Here is a 15,458-nt window from a genome sequence, read left to right as displayed (position 1 = left end):
AAGCAGCTCTGGAGGAGGGGTAGGTCTGTGGAGAAGTAAATACCACTGCAGAAAGTTCCAGTGAGAGCTGCTGGCGTTTCCAGCAAGCCATCTAGTGGCTTCCTGTTAAAATGGTTGCACACCTTGGAACTGGGAAGGCAAAGCTGGAAGGGTGAGTGCTGCTCACCACCACCGTTGTGCCCGGGAACTGACGTGCAGGGTTTGGTCCTAATTGGGAAAAGGCCCTACTGTAAGAGCCCTCTTCTGGGTCAGGGGGTGCTGGGGTGGTGGGAGGGGTGTGTCAGCTGCTGGCCAGCAGCATGGGTTGTATGGAATCACAGAATCATGGAATATCCTCAGCTAGGAGTTGGCAAGATCATCAAGTTAAACTCCCAGGTCTTCCCAAGAGCAACCCTGAACCCAGGGAAGTGGTGACGGCACCAAACCTGCCAGAGCTTGAGGAGTGTTTGGACAAGGCTCTCAGGTACATGGTAGGATTGATCCTTGGGAGTATCCTGTGCAGGGCCAGGAGCTGGACTCAGTGATCCTTATGGGTCCCCTCCAACTTGGGATATTCTATGATTCTGTTCTATGATGTGTGATCCTAGGGTTCAAGAACCCTATCTCAAAAACACATGGAGTATATAGGGACAATCAGTGATTCAGAGCAGCTTCCTGTACAGAATGGATAGGAGACAGCAGGCAGGGAGGGAGAACATAAAGTTTTGGGGTTTTTTTTATTAACATGAGCACTCAGCATGTCACTTGGTGCAGTTTTGGGCAGTGGGTTTAAAGCAAGCAGAAGGAGATGGTTCAGTTGTGGTATCCTTGGGCACAGCCTGCTGCAGGGGCTGAAAGGTTGGAGGGGTTTGGTCAGCACTGGAGGAGAGACTGTCCTGGGGCTGGGCAGTGTCAGTCAGGTGGTCTAGGTGGATCCTGAGCTATCCTTGGTTGAGGTTCGTATAAGCTCTTCAGAAAAAACTCTGGTGATGGAGATTTCACGATGTCATAGGTCATCCTACCCTACAGAAGGCAGTTCTTCATGTCCAGCTTCGTGTGCCTTTGCTGCAGTTCAGCTCACAGAATGGATTAGGTTGGAAAAGCCCTCTAAGATCATCAAGTCCAGCCATTCTCCCAGCACTGCCAAGGCCACCACTAACCCATGTCCCCAAGTGCCACATCCACACAGGTTTTAAATCCCTCCAGGAATGGGGACTCCACCACTGCCCTGGGCATCAGGAGCCATGGAGAACAGCTTGTCCATGCCAGTCTTCACCTCTCAGCTGAATGATGGGCTGGCTGGTGCAGTTCTGAATGATGTTCAGCCTGTGGTGCTTCCTGACCCAGGCTCTTCCCCACCTGGTGCTGCACAGGGATTTGTTCCCACCTGCACTCAGGTGCTTTCACCTCCTTAATGCAGAATTTTTTTTTCCCCAACTGTTCTCCAAGTCTCACAGAACCATAGAATATCCTGAGTTGGAAGGGACCCACAAGGATCATCCAGTGCAACTCCTGGCCCTGCACAGGGCACCCCAACAATCCCACCCTGTCCCTGAGAGCGTTGTCCAAAATCTCCTTGAGCTCTGGCAGCCTTGGGGCCTTGACCACTGCCCTGGGGATCCTGTTCATTGCCTCACCATCCTCTGGGGGAAGAACCTTTTCAGACACAGTTTCATTCCGTTCCCTCAAGTCCTCAGCACTGACTTCGAATCCAGTTTTCTGGAGTGTTTTCCTTTCTCCTACCATGGCACCTGCACATTGAGCACGTTTATCACATCACCCACATCACTGGTGACGTGCTGGGCGGTGTCAGGGCCGGCACAGGTCTCCCTGCTCAGCACATCCTCCCGGTCTGATGGTGAATCACCACCACCAGCTCCCTCCCTGTGGTTTTGGGATGAGTTGTGTGCCCACATTAGAGCAGTTTCTGTCTGCTGTGCTGCTGAGGGAGCCGTGTGTGGCAGCACCTAATGAATATCAAGATGTACAGCTCAGCCTGTTCCCCCAGCCATTCACAGGCTGGTTGCTCTGTCGCAGAAGGAAATTAAATTGTTCCTGACAAATCGGTGTCGGCAGTCACTTATCATCTTGTTATCTTCTAAGTGCTTACAAATAGGTTGTTTCATTATTTGTTCCATCAGTTTTCCAGGAGTTCGAGTTAAGTGACCAGTTTGTAATTCCCTGACTTTTCCTTCTGCATATTTTTTAGAGTTAAGCCCTATGCTTGCTTTTTTTGTCTGGTCTTCTAAGACCTCTTCTATCTGCTGTGAGCTAAGAGAGGAACAAGAGCTCTGGGGCTGCTTCAGCTGAGCCCTTCCCTCTGTACCTTTGGGGCTGGTGGATGGACCAGCACCCTGGTTGGGTGATTGCTTTCCTGCTGGGATACTTCTTCTCTTCTCTCTCTGTGGCTCTAACCTGTGTTATCTTATTTGAATCTTGACCTTTTCCATTTTCCAGTGAGTACTTCTAAAAGGTTGGCTTTATCCACCAAGTGATTTTGTTTAGTGTTTTCTGTAATCTGCAACAATATGGAAAAAATTGGACCAAATCATGACTGTGATTAGGATAACAGCAGTGAAGTTGTGTGGCCGTAGAGCTGAGTGTAGTTTGGCATTTTTAGTGATTTTCAAGAGCATCTGGTAACTTCTGACATCCAGTGGTGCACACTTTGCCCTGACAGTGGTTTTTGGAGCATGGTAACCCCCCTGCCTGGGATGTGAGCATCACACACGCAGACATCCCTTTGGATGCAGAAATCCCATGTTGGATTTACCCTGCCACGCTCTGTTTATGTCTTAATTAGCTCCGTTTGCCAATCTCTCAATTATCTCCTTTTTTTTTCTCCCCTCCCCCTCGTTCCTCCAACAGGAATCATCAACCAGTGGCAACAGGAATCCAAGGACAAAGTGATTTCCCTCTTGCTAACCCACCTGCCTTTACTGAAGCCCGGCAACATCGAGGCGAAGGTCGAGTACATGAAACTCCTGCCCAAAATCCTGGCGCACTCGATCGAGCACAACCAGCACATTGAGGAGAGCAGGCAGCTGCTGTCCTACGCCCTGATCCACCCCGCCACCTCCCTGGAGGACAGGAGCGCCCTGGCCATGTGGCTCAACCACCTGGAGGACCGCACGTCGGGGGGGGGCTTTGGCGGGCAGGGCCGGGGCCGCTCGGACTCGGTGGACTACGGGCAGGCTCACTACTATCACCAAAGACAGAACTCCGACGACAAACTCAACGGGTGGCAGAACTCTCGGGACTCGGGGATAAGCGTCAGCGCTTCCAGCTGGCAGGACAAAAACCTGGCGTGCGAGAACGGCCACCTGCCCCTCTACTCCTCCTCCTCCGTCCCCACCACCATCAACACCATCGGCACTAGCACAAGCACCAGTGAGTACCCACCTCCCCCCACCCCACCACCACCCCACTAGGAGTTGCTGCTTTGCCGTGGTCAGCTGGGGGGCTAAATTCATCTGGGCCATAGAAAAAACTCCTCTTTTTTTTTTTCTTTTTTCCGTTTCCTCACCTGCTTTTTTATTTCCTGCTTGCCTTGTTGTTTTTGGGTTTTTTTCTCTCTCTAGTCCTGTGGGATTTTAAAGACTCAGGAGATGGAGAGGAGGGAAAAACAGCCAAGCTGTAAGAGCAAAAAATGTGTGTTATTGAAGGGAGCCCCTTGTATTTCACGTAGCTCTGTGTAGATTTGCAGTTCATGTTTCAAGAGTTCCTAAAGCAAGCAGGGAGCTGATGCTTCGTGTCCAAAAGCGAGTTGGGGGACTGGAGGCAAGTCCAAAAGTACACTGGGGACTTAACTGGGAGGAAATGGGATTGGGACCACAAGTGCAGGTGTAATTTTTGGAAGCAGGGCTGGAATCTGCCATCTTCAGGGTATGTGAAAGCATTCACTTGGATCTGCAGCACAAAGAGGTGTGAAGCTGGTGGTGATTGAGGGGTTTAGGTGGATGATTCTCAGTGTTTTCCAGAAGGGTTGGGTAGCTCTTCCCCCCATGGAGACCTTGGCAGGCTTTGATGGATGGTGCAGAGCCCAGCCCAAGGCTCAGACACTCTGACACGCTGCAAAGCACCATGACTGGAGATTTATCACTGGTTTTGTGTGAGGATGTAGCACAGCCCTAACTGTTTTTTAAAGAGCCATCCTTGGGAGAGGAGGAGCAAAGCATCCCCTCAGCAGGATTCAGGAGCACCACTGACCACCACTCCCTCTGGAGACCTGTCACACCTTCCTCACTGTCACTTGGGTGACTGCCACCACCTCACCTTCAGGGCTGGGACATCCTCCTTCCCTTTGTGATGTTCAGAAGGTCTCTCTCCAAGATGCTGTATTGGCATCTCCCTGGATATCAGGAGCACTTCGGGAAGAGGGTTCTTGTGGTGAGGGCACTGGTTTCTCCATCAGCATGTGGAAAGCCACAATTAAAGAGCTGAAAGCTTTAAAATGGTCACTTAAGGCTTCTGGGTTTTTCCCTCTCCTGTAATAGTTGCTTTTTTTTAAAGTGGTGTTTCAAGTCGACAGCGACATGAAACACAGCTCTCTGGGTTTACTGCTGTAGCACCCTGGTCCCTGCCTCTCCGGTGTCCATCCTTGCAGGCATGTGGGGATTTAGCAGAGGAGTCTCAGCTTCTCCATGGACTCAGAACATCCTGCCCATCCCATCCCTGTCTCCTGCTACTGTGGGATTGGGTGATGTTCAACTTCTCCCTGCGCTGCAGAGCTGTGTCAGGGAGACCGAGCCACGTGGGAAAGGCTTAACAAGGATGCAGGGTGAAAAGTACCATGACTGTGTTTGCAGTTGGTCTGTTCAACCTCTCCAAGGATTATTTTTTGGGGGGAGTTTCCAGGTGGTTTTTGCATGCCTGGCATTTTGGAGGCTTTGCACACCAGGGAGGCAGTGGGAAGAGATGCCTTCAGATGGGATCTGGTTCCTCATGTCAGGATCTGGAAGCAGGGAGGTCTGGTGGGTGTAGCAGGTTAATCTCTGACAGTGGCTGGAGCTCTGCAAGATGCGTTAGGTCGTGAAGGACTCTTTCCAAAAACCCCCTGGAGTTTCTCTGAGCCTCCCTGTGCTCAGACTTAGCTCTAGCAGAAGCAGTGACCCACCTCTTGCCCAGTGGGGTCCCCACGTTTTGGCACAAGGCCGAATTACTCAGCAGTGCCTGAGCTGCTGCACTGCTGTGGTTGTTCCTAAATTCTCCCAAAATTAGATGTGTGCAGCAGCACTGGTGGATCTGCCAGTGGCCCTACACTTTGCCTGGCCCTACACTTTTGCTTGAAGAGCACATCCCTCCTCCACCTCTGCTGCTTCCTTGGCCTCAGTATCCCCTGCTAGCTGTGGTTTAATCCTACATGTAAAGCTGTTGTAACTCCTGCAGATGTATTCTGGTGGCACCATGTTCAGGTAACCCTTGGGCTGAGCTGGAGGTGACCCAACCACACTTCACATGCGAGTTCATAAACTTCCTTAACGCAGTATTTGCTCGGACACGAGCACGGCAAGTCCACAGATAGATGCTAAAAAATAAACATGGCTCTCAGCCTTTGTCCCAGCCCCTCGACTCAATCAATACATCTATTAATCTTTTATTCCAAAGCAAAGCCCTCAAATCCTTACTGTTTGTTTAGGTTTTACTGTTGTTATGAGTTTTAAATTCACCCTCTTGCTTGAAGGTGTTTGTCTGGGCCGGGGCTTAATCCAGCAACACCCTGCAGGGCACAGCCTTCCCAGACCTGTCCCCGTGAAGGCACTGCCTGTTCCTGGTGCCAAAATGTGGAAAAGACTTTCCCAGGGGAATAACATGGTGATCTTGCCCGAGATACTTCCTTCTGGTGTTGTGGTATAATTAGGTGTAACACTGTCCTGGCACAGGGCTTAAATATGAGTGGGGAAGGTCATGTGACAGTTTGCTTTGTGCTGTCCTTGACTTTGACTCGACCTAGACCCAGGCTTTGAGATTTAGTTCGGGAATGGTTCATCTCCAGCTCTGGCAGGGATTGGCCAAGGCTTGAGGAGATGTTGCTGGAGCTCTCCAGCATTTACAGGGCAAGTCTGGAGTGCTCTGAGGGAGTCACATTGGATTTACCACAGTAATGGTGATTCCAGAGTGGGACCAGCATCCTAAGTGATAAATCTGGGTCTGGAGCAATATGAGGGTACGGACTCACCCAAAAAGATGGAAGTTTGCCCGGAGAAGCTGTGGCTACCCCATCCCTGGAAGTGTTCCAGGCCAGGTTGGATGGGGCTTGGAGCAACCTGGTCTAATAGAAGGTGTCCCTGCCCATGGCAGGGGGTGGAACGAGATGAACTTTAATGTCCCTTCCAACCCAAACATTCCGTGATTCTGTGATCATGTACTCCTTCCATCCACTGCATCTCCGTCACTGCTTTCTCAGCCTGCCCTGCAGAGCTTGAGCTGCCACTTTAAACCAAGCTTTAGTGTGCCAGGAGCAAAGGCAGCCTTGGCTGGACTTGGGAGTGCAGGTGGGCAGGAGGCTGGAGCTGCTCCGGCGCGGCGGGATGGGGTGAAACCCGGAATCCCGACTCTGCAGCCAGGTCAGGTGATGGTTGCAAAACTTTGGGATTGCACAACGTCGTGGACACAGGATTTGGGAACTCTGAAAGGACACAGGAAAGCAGCTGACTTTCAAAGGTGCCAACAGCTTCCTGCGTGGGGGCGCCGGCTCCTTCCCTGCCCCTGAGGTAAATGATTCCACCCGAGTATGATCCAATGGCATGGCAGGATTTGGTTGTCAAGTGGAAGCACAGCATAGCTTTGGCCCTGTATTTTCCATCCTCTTGGAAGGGAATCTGTTCAGAGGCAAAGAAGGGTCTGTTAGGTAAGATGAGAAGGGGGAGAGCAGGTACACTGGTCCCATTTGGACCATAAAGTGACAGGGTAGTGATGGATAGATACAGGAAGAGACCTTGCTAGGAAATATCCTGCAGAGCAGGAATCCCAGGTGTTGGGACTGTGTTTGTACAGGAGGGATGTTGCAAACTCTTTGGTGTTTTAGTGTTGCTGTGGTGCCTGGATTCCCCTGTGAGGGAACTGAGAGGACCAGCAAAGCTGTTTGCCAGTCTGGAGCCACCCTTCTGCTCCTGCACAAATGGGAAAGATGCCGGGTGCTCAGGCATGCTACACCCTTCCCATGGGAACCTCTGCCAGAAAACTGGTGGTGTTTGTCTACAAGGAGAGAGAGAAGGAGAGCAAGAAGGGCAGTGGAGGAGAAATGCTCACCTATACAACATCCTTATCCTGAAAGAGAAAAGTCTCTATCTTGTCCTAGAGCTGAAGAGAAGGAGCAAATCAGGGTTCTTCCTTCCATGCACCCCAGCCTAGGCTCAAACTGACAGAGGGCAGGGTTAGATGGGATATAAAGAGGAAATTCCTCACTGTGAGGGTGAGGAGGCCCTGGCACAGGCTGCCCAGAGAAGCTGTGGCTGCCCCATCCCTGGCAGTGTCCAAGGCCAGGTTGGACAGGGCTTGGAGCAACCTGGGATAGCGGAAGGTGTCCCTGCCTATGACAGGGGGTTGGATTAGATGATCTCTAAGGTCCCTTCCAACCCAAACCAGTCTGTGTTTCTGTGATCCTGCCCTGCAGGCAGAGCTGCAGCTGCTAACCTGTGTGTCAGCACACACGTGTGTGACATGACTTGCTGGATTTGCCAACATTTGTCCCAGTTATGGACTCCCTGGTGGGAGAGCAGATGAAGAAGGTGGTGGAGTTCTCCCCCAGTCATCAGGGAATTGAGGTGGAACAAACCACATCAAGAAAACAACTGCCATGGATGGAGTGTGGGTTTCCTGACTCTTCCTCCCCCTGCACTGTTGTGCAGCTGAGTTTGATAATGGGATAACTGCATTTTTATAACCCACAGGACCGCCCTGGTCTGTGTTGGGTTGATGGGCAGCTTGCAGGTCATTCTCCTCTGTGTAGATTTGCAACAGCACCTGAAGGGAGGGCATAGCCTGTCCTCATCCTGTGTTTGCCTTACACAGGGCAACACATTTCCTCCCATGCAAACTTAGCAAAACGTGCCTTGTAAATGTGGAAGAGTCTTAATGAGGCTATGACAGTGAAGCAAACAAATGTCCTGTTCTTGCCAAGGGTGGATTAGCTTTGCACTTGGGAATTACTTTCAGAAACTTGTTCCTCAGTTGGCTGTGCTGAGACTTGGCACCCTGGCACTCATCCTGCCAGCCGGGGACACCCCTCACGTCTGCTTTCCTTCTCTTTTACTGATAGACTGAGAAAAGCTCGTTGGCCCTGTAATAAACACTTGAGCTTTTCAGTGGTGGCAGATGAGGGCATTTATTGTCTTGCTCATGCCCTCTAGTGTCGCTCGTAACCATCAGAGAACACATCCAGAAGTCACCCACTTTTCCAGGGTCCCAGTGCTACAAAATCTTACTAATTCTCTAGCTTAAAATCAGAGTTCTTGCACAAGAAGGTCAGGTGTGAACAGAGTTTGTTTTCTCAAAGCCATGTACATAAATACAGCAGCAAACAGGACTGTGAGCGAGGGCAGCATAGAATCGTGGAATCATTTAGGTTGGAAAAGACCTTTAAGATGATTGAGTCCACCCATAATCCTCTACTCCAGCTCTGAGGAGCAGGTACAGATTTCCTGGCCCCTCTGTAAGTTCAAAGCATTTTGTCCCTGGTAGACACGTTCCACAGCTCTGCAGACCATCACTCAGCCGGTGAGGGGATGAGCAGTCACACACCCTCAGCCTGAAGGCCATCAAGCTTTGGAGATGGAAGTGGTGGTGGAGGACAAGAGCGATGGCCTTTGGGGTGTCAGCAATGCTGGGCAAGGTCAGCTACTGCTGCTGAGTGTGTTTTATAGCCAGCTTCCCTTCCTGCTGCTGAGGCTGCTCCATTTGCCGTGTCCCTCACCCTCTGGTTGGCAAGGAGGTGTCCAAACTCAAAACAGAGCAAGCTGTGCCCATTCTCTGTGAGCTGCTCTGCCGGACAGGATGTTTTTAGTTGATGGACCAGCCATGTGTGCTCATCCCACCATCAGCCCAGCTCCCACCCTGCCCAGACCTGGTCTCCAAGCAGGGTGTCCGTGTGAGCCATCCCACCCTGGGACCAGGTTAGCTCCCAAGGTGATTGTTGGCTGGTCCAGTGCAGGGAGTGAGACTGCTTCCCCCCTTCCCAGGTGTGTGGGATCTGGGAGTGCAGCATCGAGATATGGGCTGGGAAAATTAGTTTGTCGTAGTGGAAGAGGTCAGGGCAGCCCCATCGTACAGTCCAAGTAAAAAGAGGAAATGGCCTCAGTTGTGCCAGGGGAGGTTTAGGTTGGATATTAGGAGCAATTTCTTCACCTAAAAGGTCAAGCACTTCAACTGGCTGCCCAGGGCAGTGGTGGAGTCCCCATCCCTGGAGGGACTTAAAAAACACGCAGAGGTGGCACTTGAAGACATCGGTTAGTGGTGGCTTGGCAGTGCTGAGGGAATGGTTGGACTCTGTCTTAGAGAGCTTTTCCGACCTCAGTGATTCCATTGCTCTCAAGGTAAAGATGTTTTGAAGATGTTTTGGACAGGAAATCATTCTGGCCCTGCCTTCTGGTCTGTGAGCTGCCAGCATCCGTGTTGCCTTGCTCAGTTTTTCCTGACCCAGTGTTTGGAATTACTCTGGTACTTGAGCAACAGTCAGAACCTGTTCTAACCTTGAAACTTCAGTTTAGCTGCCTCAGCCCATTTGGATCCTCCTTTGAGCCTGTTTTGGCACATTCCTTTCACCTCTTTGTTCCTGAAGGATCTCTTTTCTCACTGTGTCTTTGGTTGACCAACAAAGGTCAGTGTGATGCTGAGGTCCCACCTTCAGTCGTCTCCACGGGAGTCCTTGACTGACATCAAAGCTAATCAGCCTACCTGTCATTTTCCAAACATCACACTCTACATTGGAAGGGAAAAAAAGACAGGATTCACAGGGTGACTTGGGTAACCCATCAACCCTTGATGAACACTTGGCTCAGGACATCTGGGAGGGTGGTTCTCCTGTTCTGTTCATCTGGGACTTGCAGTTCACTGGTGGCTTTGCTCGTAGGGATGCCCAGCCATGCAGCTGTGGGGCAGAAGTTTCTTACCAGCAGCTAGCTGTTGCCTCTGGGAGGATGTGGATGGGTCTAGGGGAATGCAGATGGCTCTGGGTGGATGTGGATGGTTCTGGATGGATGTGGATGGTTCTGGGGGGTTGCACATGGCTCCGGGGGGATGTGGATGGCTCTGGGAGGATGAGTCTAGCAAGGCAGAGCTGGTGAAGGGGGTGGTGTGTGAGGCTGGTGAGGAGGAGAGGGAGCACTGGGTGCCAGTGGTGACACGTGGTTGTCCCCAAAGAGGACATATCACACATACATCCTCTGGGATCACACTGTTCCTTCCTCCAAACCTGGTACGTACAAGGTTTGATCCATACTCACACGTCTTACAGAGCTCTGCTCCCAAATTCACGTACCCTGCTCATAGAGAGATGGCTCTGCAGCTTCCTGGCTGGAATGAGGCCACCTAATTCGGGAACTGCCCGGGGATATTCCCACCCTCTCAGCTTGTGAAATCCCGGAGCAGTCACAGATTGTAGGTGCTCAGGGCAGGGACTGCCTGCCCTGATTTTGCTCTTGGTGTGTTGCCTGTCCACTGGAGAGGGAGTAGGACACCCATCCTTGACCTGCAGGTTGGGCTGGGGGGAGATTGAAGCTTGTGGCTCCAATGCCACCTCTCCTTTCCTTACAACAGCCCCAGTGTCTCAGGGATGGATGTTTAGAGGCAGCAGCAAGGGTTTTGTGTGTATCCTACAGTCCTTGGGATTCCTGTCACCAATGAATGGTGCTTCTGACCTGGAAGCAGCACAGAAGCCACCAGCACAGCTGACTGATGCTCTCTGGGTTGTGGAGCAAGGTCAGACATCCCCAGTAATTCCCTCAGACTCTTGGCAGTCTCTCGTGTTAATGAACCGGAGGTTTTGTTGATGGATGGACCCTCCCAGACCCAGGTGTATTTTACCAGCCTGGTGCCTGTTGTATGCTGGCAGCAGGATTACTCATTGCATGGCAGCTTGGTGCTCTCCTAAGGGAAGCTTTGCTTTTCCCATCACCCTGTGAGCACCTGTGGGTTCCTGTCAGCAGTTTGCATCCCCAGCGGAGCCTCCAGCGGTGTGGGATGGGAGGGCTCCATCTCAGAGCCAGGGATGCTCCTCAGCACCTCCACTGTTAACTGGTGTCTGTGAAGAGCCTTCTGAGAAATGCCCCCCTCAAACCTGTCCTGCTTTGCCACGACAGTAGCGTGAGAATCCCATTTGTGGTGTTTTCCTGAGCATCTTCATGGGGTGAGAAACCCCTGGAGAGAATCCGCTTCTCAACGCTCATCCTTTGAATCCATGCAACTCCAGCCTTTGGCAAGTGAAGGAATGGAGAGAGATGAGCTCTCCTTCCTCCCACCATCACACAGCAGCTGCAGAGAAACGGCTATGGAGGAGGGACAGGAGTGCTGTGGTTTGGGATCATCTGGAGCAACTCCAGTCTCCTTCCCCACTGCACAGGGACTCGCTGTGTTCTCCTGACTCAGTAACATGCTGCTGTTCAATTAACTTTTGACTTCTGGTTTAAAGGAGCAGTGCACAAAATAGTTATTTACTTCATTTGGAAATTCTTTTATTCGTTAGCATAATTACAGCTTCCTCTTTTTTTTTTTTTTATATTTTTCTTAGCAGGGGAAGGGGGGGAGGAGGGGGGAATATTTGCTGCTCTCCTTGTGGTTATCACATTCCTTCAAATTACTAAAAGAGGCTGGGATAATAGGTCTGGTGATTATATATAGGCACCATCTGCTCTGTGGCTGCTTCCTATCAAAGTGCAGTTAGAGGAGTGCAAGGAGGATATTTTCTCTCCAGCTATATTAAGACTCTGTTTCCATCTCGGCTCCAAAGCAAAACTCTCTGCATGCAAATGGATCAAACGCTCTGGAATCAATGGCTCTGTTTTGGCAGCCTTGAAGCTGATTTTTTTTTTATTTTATTTTGTTTTATTTTCCCCTCAAGTTTGCCGTTCCCATCCGTTATGCAATTTTATTCGAGGCTGGTTGTTCTGCATTCGGTGTTTTCCTGTCACCACAGTCCCCTCTGTTTGCTGAGCAATGCAGTCTCGTGTTAGCTGGCGCAGGGATCTGTGTCATAACTCCAATGCGAGGCAATATCTGAGCAATCAGGAATGTTTTGGAGGATGATGAAGGCAGATTTTTAGGATGCATCTGCTGTCGGTATGTAGAGGAGGTGGAAAGCTGAGCTGAGTTAATTTGGAGCAGTAATGGGAAAGAATGAATCCATGTTTTGTGATACCAGCCGTGGCTGTCCTGTTGCTGTTGGGGAGCATTGCAGGGCTCAGGGCTTGGGAGTCATGGAATTGTAAAATCCCAAACTGATTTGGGTTGGAAGGGACCTTAAAGACCATCCCTGCCATGGGCAGGGACACCTTCCACTATCCCAGCTTGCTCCAAGCCCTGTCCAACCTGGCCCTGAACACTTCCAGGGATGGAGAAGCCACAGCTTCTCTGGGCAACCTGTGCCAGGGCCTCACCACCCTCACAGTGAGGAATTTCTTCCCAATATCCCATCTAACCCTGCCCTCTGTCAGTCTGAAACCATTCCCCTTGTCATGGGATGTCCCTGCTGGGCACCATCTTTTGCATCTTCTCATGTGGGGAAGTAGATACTGCATTTTCCCCTTAGTGGCCTTGGAGACCCAACAGGTTTTTCTTCCTCTCCTGGAGCTCTTGGAATAAGAAGAGAGCAGAAGGAGTTGCCAGCCCATACAGAGGGTGCCTGTGACAGGACATGTGAGTCCCCAAGAGGTGGAGGCCAGAGGAAGCTGATAAGGCTGAAACACCGAGGAATTTGTCTTGGGGAAATTCCAGAGGTTTTGCATTCACCCCTTGCCCTTGACTGGTTTCAGACCCTTATTTTCTGGCTCCCAGTTTTCCACAGGTTGCATATTGCTATGTAAAAGATGTACCTCTTCCAGCTGTAAGTGATGGAGGGGTTTCTCCATCTGGAGTGTAATGTGTGGTGGAAGCTGATGCTGGCAGAGGTCTCAGCAGGTAGATGCTTCTCAGACCAGGGGTTGAGGCAGTGGGGAGCCCTGGCTGCTGCTTGAGCAAAGAAAATCCTCTTGGACATCTCTTCTGGGTGGGAAAGGACTGTAGGAAGGAGAGTTTCTGTGTCCCAGTGCCGCTTATCTGGCTTGATCCGTGAGCAGGAGAGGAATTTCTCCCAGAAGCCCATAGCAGAAACTATTTTCTGGGATAATTAGGGAGGCTTGGTTCAGCACAGCAGTGTTGTTGTTAACAGGTCAGGATTTCCCAGGGTTCAGACACTGTTTTATCTGTGGTTTGTGTGTAAATATAGGAGAAAAACCCACATTTATTGGCCTGGAAATCAGAGCATTGTGTTTACCCTGAGAGCCACCTGGTTTGGGGCAGCACCTTCTTGCAACATGACCCTAATCCTCCATCCCCCACCCATTCCCAGCTTCCCAAGCTACTGTTTTCTGCATCCTTTTGCCTGTGAGTTAAATCAGGGTAGGGATTCACACTTGGTCTGCCTTGCTCCCACCTTGCTGGATGCTGCGGTGGGAAGCCCCACGGAGGGATCTCTCAGTACTTAAAGGGATTTGTAAAGAAGAGGGAGAAGGACCTTTTGCATGGGCAGATACTGACAGGACAAGGGGGAAGGGTTTTAAATTAAAGGAGGGGAGAGTGAGATTAATACTAAGAAGAAATTCTGAACTGGGACAGTGGTGAGGCCCTGGCACAGTTTGCCCAGAGAAGCTGTGGCTGCCCCATCCCTGGCAGTATCCAAGGCCAGGTTGGACAGGGCTTGGAGCAAGCTGGGATAGTGGAAGGTGTCCCTGCCCATGGCAGGGGCTTGGAATGGGACGATCTTTAAGGTCCCTTTCAACCCAAACCATTCCAGGATTCTGTGAAGGACACCAAAGGCAGCTCTCAAGCTCCTGCTCCTTGGTGTTGATGAGCTGGGCTTCCTTCCAGAAATACATCCCGTTGGATTGCTGAAGCCACCAAGGGCTGCATTTACACATCTTTAGACTCAGCCCCGCTCCTGCTGCCACACAAACGAGTAAATAACAGTCACAGCAATTCCTGGCAGAGCCAAGCAGCTGATCCACGAGTGTTTGTGCCATGCAGGGACTTGCAAAACCCCCTGTGAGGGTTCCTTCCCACCAAGCCTGGATGGTGCCTCGCGTACCCTGCTTGGAGGGAGCAGCAACAAACGGGTTATTGTTTCTCTGTCCAGTTTCTCGAACAGGAAACTGTGTTTGAAAACGTCATTTCTTAAAAAAAAGTTTGCTTGACAGGCTTCTCTGCAGTCTGTGCTTCTTCCTATTTCTCTGCCTGAGGCAGGACTCTGCTTGTATGGGTTTTTTTCCTAATGCAGGGGCTGATACCACTGATTTCTTAATACCACTTTTTTCCTTATACCCAGTGGCTTCTAGCATTTGGGACCCTGGCTTTCACCCCCTCGTGGCTTATATCACCCCCTGGTTCAGGAGGACTATCCATCTCTTACAAACACAGTTAAAGTCACAGCCACAAAACACAGGGAGACAAAAAAAAAAATAAAAAGAGGCACAAACAAAAGGCTCCAAGGGTTAGGGGATGTTGAGCTGAAAAATGTTCCTTTCGGTTCTGCTCCGGCCGTGCCAGAGCTGCCCAGGGCAGCGTGGGGAGAGGGTGAATGAGGTGCCCAGGAAGGAGGCCAGGTGCCAGCAGAGCAGTGTGACCCACCAGAGGCTGTTTCCAAGGGTCCTCAGCCCAGGAACGCTGGAAAAACCACAAGGATTGCTCTGCCAGTGTGGGGAAGCCTTCCTGGAGGAGAGGATGCGTCGTGACTGGGATAGCAAGGAGGAGGCGGAGGGGAGAACTGAGTTGAACCTGGGGGTTTGCTCTGTGAGGGGGTTGCTCAGTGTTCCCTCTCCGTGGGGGAGCCTCCGGGCTGCACAAAACACTGTGTGCCCTCAGTGGATTAAAAACATCCCCGCTTCCTACAGCAGATTGGGGTCAGGCTGCTGCTCCAGGTGCCTACAGGCCAGGAAAGGAGTTGTACACGAGCAGACACTACCTGAGGAGGCACCATGAGCAGCTTTGCGGCCAAAAAGTGCCATTTGTAGACTGAAAACAAACAAAAAAACCTCCCAAAGAGTTCAGCAGGCACCTTGCAGCAGTTTTTCCTTTCTTCAGCCGCGGGGATGATGTTACTTGGAATTGTATCCTGCTGTATGGACTGTGGGCTGATCCTCTGGCTGTCAGGGACCTGATGGGGACCAGAGATGGTTTGAACACTCCTCTGTACCCAGCAGTGGGTCTGGCTCTGCTGGAAACACTCACATCAGCCCCACATGTGCCTTGTCAAGGACTTTTGCAGCACTTTAGGCCAGATTTAATGAAGGGTA

At 51.1% G+C, this 15,458-nt stretch overlaps 1 protein-coding gene across 7 annotated transcripts in view; it reads left to right on the top strand.

The window, feature by feature from the left end:
• The window catches only part of SAMD4A (sterile alpha motif domain containing 4A), a 100,625-nt gene that overhangs the window by 59,621 nt on the left and 25,546 nt on the right, over window positions 1-15,458 (top strand). For all 7 annotated transcript variants that reach the window (XR_003530777.1, XM_027662478.1, XM_027662475.1 and 4 more), the window contains one exon: window positions 2,848-3,369. Coding sequence is in view for 6 of the 7 variants with exons in the window: in XM_027662478.1 (XP_027518279.1) it covers window positions 2,848-3,369 (522 nt within the window). In the remaining variant the exon portion in view is untranslated. The remainder of the gene's footprint in view (window positions 1-2,847; window positions 3,370-15,458) is intronic.

The sequence above is a fragment of the Corapipo altera genome, unplaced genomic scaffold, assembly GCF_003945725.1.
Source record: "Corapipo altera isolate COAL_440 unplaced genomic scaffold, ASM394572v1 169, whole genome shotgun sequence".
Taxonomy (NCBI): Eukaryota; Metazoa; Chordata; class Aves; order Passeriformes; family Pipridae; genus Corapipo; species Corapipo altera.
Note: the sequence above shows the minus strand (reverse complement) of the source record. Positions and strands in the feature narration are given on the sequence as shown.